The sequence below is a fragment of the Trichinella spiralis genome (assembly GCF_000181795.1).
Source record: "Trichinella spiralis strain ISS 195 chromosome Unknown Scfld8, whole genome shotgun sequence".
NCBI lineage: Eukaryota > Metazoa > Nematoda > Enoplea > Trichinellida > Trichinellidae > Trichinella > Trichinella spiralis.
The window spans coordinates 205,866-211,865 of NW_003526947.1; the positions used below are offsets into that span (position 1 = coordinate 205,866).

Consider the following 6,000-nt stretch of genomic DNA (forward strand, 5'->3'; position numbering starts at 1 on the left):
TTAGAAGAACTCCAAAGTATTCAAATTTAGAAGTGCATGAGTGGACTATGGAATGAAAACCGTTGAGTTTTAGCTAGTTTGATCTGTATTATCACGTAAATCGAGACAACAGAAGTAAGGTCAGGTAACACGAGCACTGTAGCTAGAGATAGGATTCAAAGAAGCACAACAAATAAATAAACCTCATTGAGTTTATTAATACGCAAGGTAGTTCACACGCACACACACACACACACACACCATATATCTATACATATCCACACGTTAGTGCAGCATAATGAATGTAATGTTTCACCATGAATTGTTTCTTTCATCAACACTTCCTCTAACAATTCATGTGCTTGGAAACAATTCCCAACTGTTGACGCAAATTTTGTCCACAAACAGTATCGGTTTCTGCTTCAATACTGTGACGTCAGCAAATATTGTCATCAGCCACATCATGTCTTTTGCGGCTCACTGGCAGCGGCATATTTTACCTCGGTTGTTGGCAGTGCCATCTGCAGTAAGATGCATAGTCCAGGGGTCCTTGCTTTATTTACGACTCCTTTTTCATCACGGCAAGGAATTGTTCCATCTAGTCGGTGTCAAAATCAGCCACAATTCCATTATCGACATAAATCGTCATAAGCAATTTTGATCTTACTTTTAGGCAAACAAACAGACAAGGGTCTGTCTTTCAGATCTTGTTTTCTGAGGAACTCCAAAAATCTCAGGTTCCAGCAGCGGGGAGCCTGCTTCAGGGGTAGACCCCGAGTATACATCAAAAACATGCCGCTTCACACTTTGATTGGTTGTAAATTTTGGGTAGAACTCTGATTGGTTATAAATTTTATTGGTTTACACGGCGGCTAAATTTGATTATTTGTTGTTGCGATGAATTGTACTCGCTGTTCGGAATCAAAATTTCACTGGTTGTCATTTTCATGCATTCTATTTGCCAAATTTTGGTTTTTTTTTCATGGTCACTTTTTTATTCTAAGCTTTACAGTTTATTTTTTACACGTAGATTAGCTAAACTATACGTTTAAAAGCTGACTAGCAATATAAAATTATAAGTTTATTAACAAATTTGCTTGTAGCTTCATTTTTGTGTATTATTATATTCATAAAACTGCTGATCAGATCTAAGAAATTCGCTTTACTTTAATTTAAACTGACTTAGTTTATTGCGTGCATACTATTCAGCATTTCAAAGACTTTGTTCAAAAGTGCTTTCTATTAATTGTTTTTTTAATTTGATGAAGTTAAATATAAGTTCAAATAAAAGTATAAATTGAATTTAGAAGTTATGGATGCTATTAGTAAGAAAGATCACGTGGATTCACCATTTCACAGAATTTCATAAATAATTAATTGTAATTAATTTTAGCACATAAATATCATAAAATAGTAAAGCTTCGAATATCAGAAAACTGACCATTAACAAGAAATCAAACTTTGACAAATAGCACGCATTACAATGACAACCAGCAAAAATTTAGGTTAGCGACAACGAATAAAGCTCATCGCAACAGCATCTATTGAAATTTAGCCTGCATGAAAACCAATGCAATGTAAGGCTAATCAAATGTCGAGCGGCATGCCTTTGAAGTAAACTCGGGGAATAGACCATTTTCGCAACCGCAGTCATATCAGTCAACAGCTTGTCAAGTCAATTAGATCAGATCATTTAGCTGAAATAAGCATTTTTAGTTGAAAGCTTGTAAATAATAGCATGAATATCAACATTTCTCTTCACCAAAGAAATACAATGGGAATACCAGCCTAATATAGTGAAAATAGGCATAAAAATATGCAAAAAATGGAAAAAGCCATATATCAATTTCTTTTAGCTTTCGTAAATGCTGCTTCGTGATCAGGATTCATTTTGTTGTATATTCTCAAAATTTATTGTGAAAAGGGGTCCTAGGGTTGGGAACGTCCCAAACCCTGTTTTGAGCATTAGAGCTTTTGCTTGTTGGCTCTACTCTCGGTCATTGCGCTGCGCTGTACGCCGCAATTTTCTTTTTTCATATCAGGACTCGAACCCCGATATAACAACTCTGCACAACCCCAGGCAAGTGATACGCTTATGCCACGTTCACTGCCCCACTGAAATGAAAAATAAATTGTATATAAAGGAGAAACAATGCATAAATTATACTTTTAAAATATTTAAAATATCTCTTGATAATTTTTAATTTTTTAAAAACAAATTTAATGTGAGTTACAAAGTTAATAAATTAAAATATTAAAATGATATTTTTATTATTAAAATGAAGAAATATATTGAGAAATGAATTTTTTCAACTGCAATAATGATTCATTATATATATATTTTTTGGTTTAACATTTTCTGTCACAACAATATAATGTAATATAATATAATATAATATAATACATATATATACATTTATATATATATACATTCCCCTAATTTTTAAACAGAAAAAATACAGTTAGACTTTTTCATCTTGAACCACAAGATTTTTTTAACCTTGGATGCCTAGCAATTTGCGACTGATTATTAAAAAAATTCAACTAGTTTAAATCTGTTTGATTTTTAAAAGGCACCGATCAATAAGACTGAAAAGATAAGAAGTATTAGAGTGTAAGCGGATAGATTTAGTGATTTATGTGAATATCCCATTAACAATAAAACAAAATAAAAACCAAATTAGGTGTGCATTGCAAGTAATAGGGATGGAATAAGCGTTTCACAGTGAACACACAACGGCAAAAGTAACAACGAGCTAAAAAAATTTTTGCAACCGCAGTCATATGAATCATCAGTTTGTCAAGTCAATTAGATCAGATCATTTAGCTGAAATAAGCATTTTCAGTTGAAGGCTTGTAAATAATAGCATGAATATCAACATTTCTCTTCACCAAAGAAATACAGTGGGAATACCAGCCTAATATAGTGAAAATAGGCATAAAAATATGCGAAAAATGGAAAAAGTCATATATCAATTTCTTTTAGCTCTCGTAAATGCTGCTTCGTGATCAGGATTCATTTTGTTGTATATTCTCAAAATTTATTGTGAAAAGGGATCCTAGGGTTGGGAACGTCCCAAACCCTGTTTTGTGTATTAGAGCTTCTGCTTGTTAGCTCTACTCACGGTCATTGCGCTGCGCTGTACGCCGCAATTTTCTTTTTTCATATCAGGACTCGAACCCCGATATAACAACTCTGCACAACCCCAGGCAAGTGATACGTTTACGCCACGTTCACTGCCCCACTGAAATGAAAAATAAATTGTATATAAAGGAGAAACAATGCATAAATTATACTTTTAAAATATTTAAAATATCTCTTGATAATTTTTAATTTTTTAAAAACAAATTTAATATGAATTACAAAGTTAATAAATTAAAATATTAAAATGATATTTTTATTATTAAAATGAAGAAATATATTGAGAAATGAATTTTTTCAACTGCAATAATGATTCATTATATATATATTTTTTGGTTTAACATTTTCTGTCACAACAATATAATGTAATATAATATAATATAATATAATACATATATATACATTTATATATATATACATTCCCCTAATTTTTAAACAGAAAAAATACAGTTAGACTTTTTCATCTTGAACCACAAGATTTTTTTAACCTTGGATGCCTAGCAATTTGCGACTGATTATTAAAAAAATTCAACTAGTTTAAATCTGTTTGATTTTTAAAAGGCACCGATCAATAAGACTGAAAAGATAAGAAGTATTAGAGTGTAAGCGGATAGATTTAGTGATTTATGTGAATATCCCATTAACAATAAAACAAAATAAAAACCAAATTAGGTGTGCATTGCAAGTAATAGGGATGGAATAAGCGTTTCACAGTGAACACACAACGGCAAAAGTAACAACGAGCTAAAAAAATTTTTGCAACCGCAGTCATATGAATCATCAGTTTGTCAAGTCAATTAGAACAGATCATTTAGCTGAAATAAGCATTTTCAGTTGAAGGCTTGTAAATAATAGCATGAATATCAACATTTCTCTTCACCAAAAAAATACAGTGGGAATACCAGCCTAATATAGTGAAAATAGGCATAAAAATATGCAAAAAATGGAAAAAGTCATATATCAATTTCTTTTAGCTCTCGTAAATGCTGCTTCGTGATCAGGATTCATTTTGTTGTATATTCTCAAAATTTATTGTGAAAAGGGATCCTAGGGTTGGGAACGTCCCAAACCCTGTTTTGTGTATTAGAGCTTTTGCTTGTTAGCTCTACTCACGGTCATTGCGCTGCGCTGTACGCCGCAATTTTCTTTTTTCATATCAGGACTCGAACCCCGATATAACAACTCTGCACAACCCCAGGCAAGTGATACGTTTACGCCACGTTCACTGCCCCACTGAAATGAAAAATAAATTGTATATAAAGGAGAAACAATGCATAAATTATACTTTTAAAATATTTAAAATATCTCTTGATAATTTTTAATTTTTTAAAAACAAATTTAATATGAATTACAAAGTTAATAAATTAAAATATTAAAATGATATTTTTATTATTAAAATGAAGAAATATATTGAGAAATGAATTTTTTCAACTGCAATAATGATTCATTATATATATATTTTTTGGTTTAACATTTTCTGTCACAACAATATAATGTAATATAATATAATATAATATAATACATATATATACATTTATATATATATACATTCCCCTAATTTTTAAACAGAAAAAGTACAGTTAGACTTTTTCATCTTGAACCAGAAGATTTTTTTAACTTTGGATGCCTAGCAATTTGCGACTGATTATTAAAAAAATTCAACTAGTTTAAATCTGTTTGATTTTTAAAAGGCACCGATCAATAAGACTGAAAAGATAAGAAGTATTAGAGTGTAAGCGGATAGATTTAGTGATTTATGTGAATATCCCATTAACAATAAAACAAAATAAAAACCAAATTAGGTGTGCATTGCAAGTAATAGGGATGGAATAAGCGTTTCACAGTGAACACACAACGGCAAAAGTAACAACGAGCTAAAAAAATTTTTGCAACCGCAGTCATATGAATCATCAGTTTGTCAAGTCAATTAGATCAGATCGTTTAGCTGAAATAAGCATTTTCAGTTGAAGGCTTGTAAATAATAGCATGAATATCAACATTTCTCTTCACCAAAGAAATGCAGTGGGAATACCAGCCTAATATAGTGAAAATAGGCATAAAAATATGCAAAAAATGGAAAAAGTCATATATCAATTTCTTTTAGCTCTCGTAAATGCTGCTTCGTGATGAGGATTCATTTTGTTGTATATTCTCAAAATTTATTGTGAAAAGGGATCCTAGGGTTGGGAACGTCCCAAACCCTGTTTTGTGTATTAGAGCTTCTGCTTGTTAGCTCTACTCACGGTCATTGCGCTGCGCTGTACGCCGCAATTTTCTTTTTTCATATCAGGACTCGAACCCCGATATAACAACTCTGCACAACCCCAGGCAAGTGATACGTTTACGCCACGTTCACTGCCCCACTGAAATGAAAAATAAATTGTATATAAAGGAGAAACAATGCATAAATTATACTTTTAAAATATTTAAAATATCTCTTGATAATTTTTAATTTTTTAAAAACAAATTTAATATGAATTACAAAGTTAATAAATTAAAATATTAAAATGATATTTTTATTATTAAAATGAAGAAATATATTGAGAAATGAATTTTTTCAACTGCAATAATGATTCATTATATATATATTTTTTGGTTTAACATTTTCTGTCACAACAATATAATGTAATATAATATAATATAATATAATACATATATATACATTTATATATATATACATTCCCCTAATTTTTAAACAGAAAAAATACAGTTAGACTTTTTCATCTTGAACCACAAGATTTTTTTTACCTTGGATGCCTACCAATTTTGCGACTGATTATAAAAAAAATTCAACTATTTAAATCTGTTTGATTTTTAAAAGGCTCCGATCAAATAAGACTGAAAAAATAAAAAGTATTAAAGTGTACCGGATAGATTTA

General features: G+C 30.6%; 1 protein-coding gene across 1 annotated transcript; it reads right to left on the reverse strand.

Moving 5' to 3' along the window:
* Positions 1–440: 440 nt before the first annotated feature.
* On the reverse strand, positions 441–922 carry Tsp_11733 (hypothetical protein). Its single transcript, XM_003372698.1, has 3 exons — positions 847–922; positions 663–815; positions 441–532 (listed from the first exon to the last, which is right to left on the reverse strand). The coding sequence occupies exons 1-3, from the start codon at positions 920–922 to the stop codon at positions 441–443; spliced, it is 321 nt and encodes a 106-aa protein (XP_003372746.1).
* Positions 923–6,000: the final 5,078 nt, after the last annotated feature.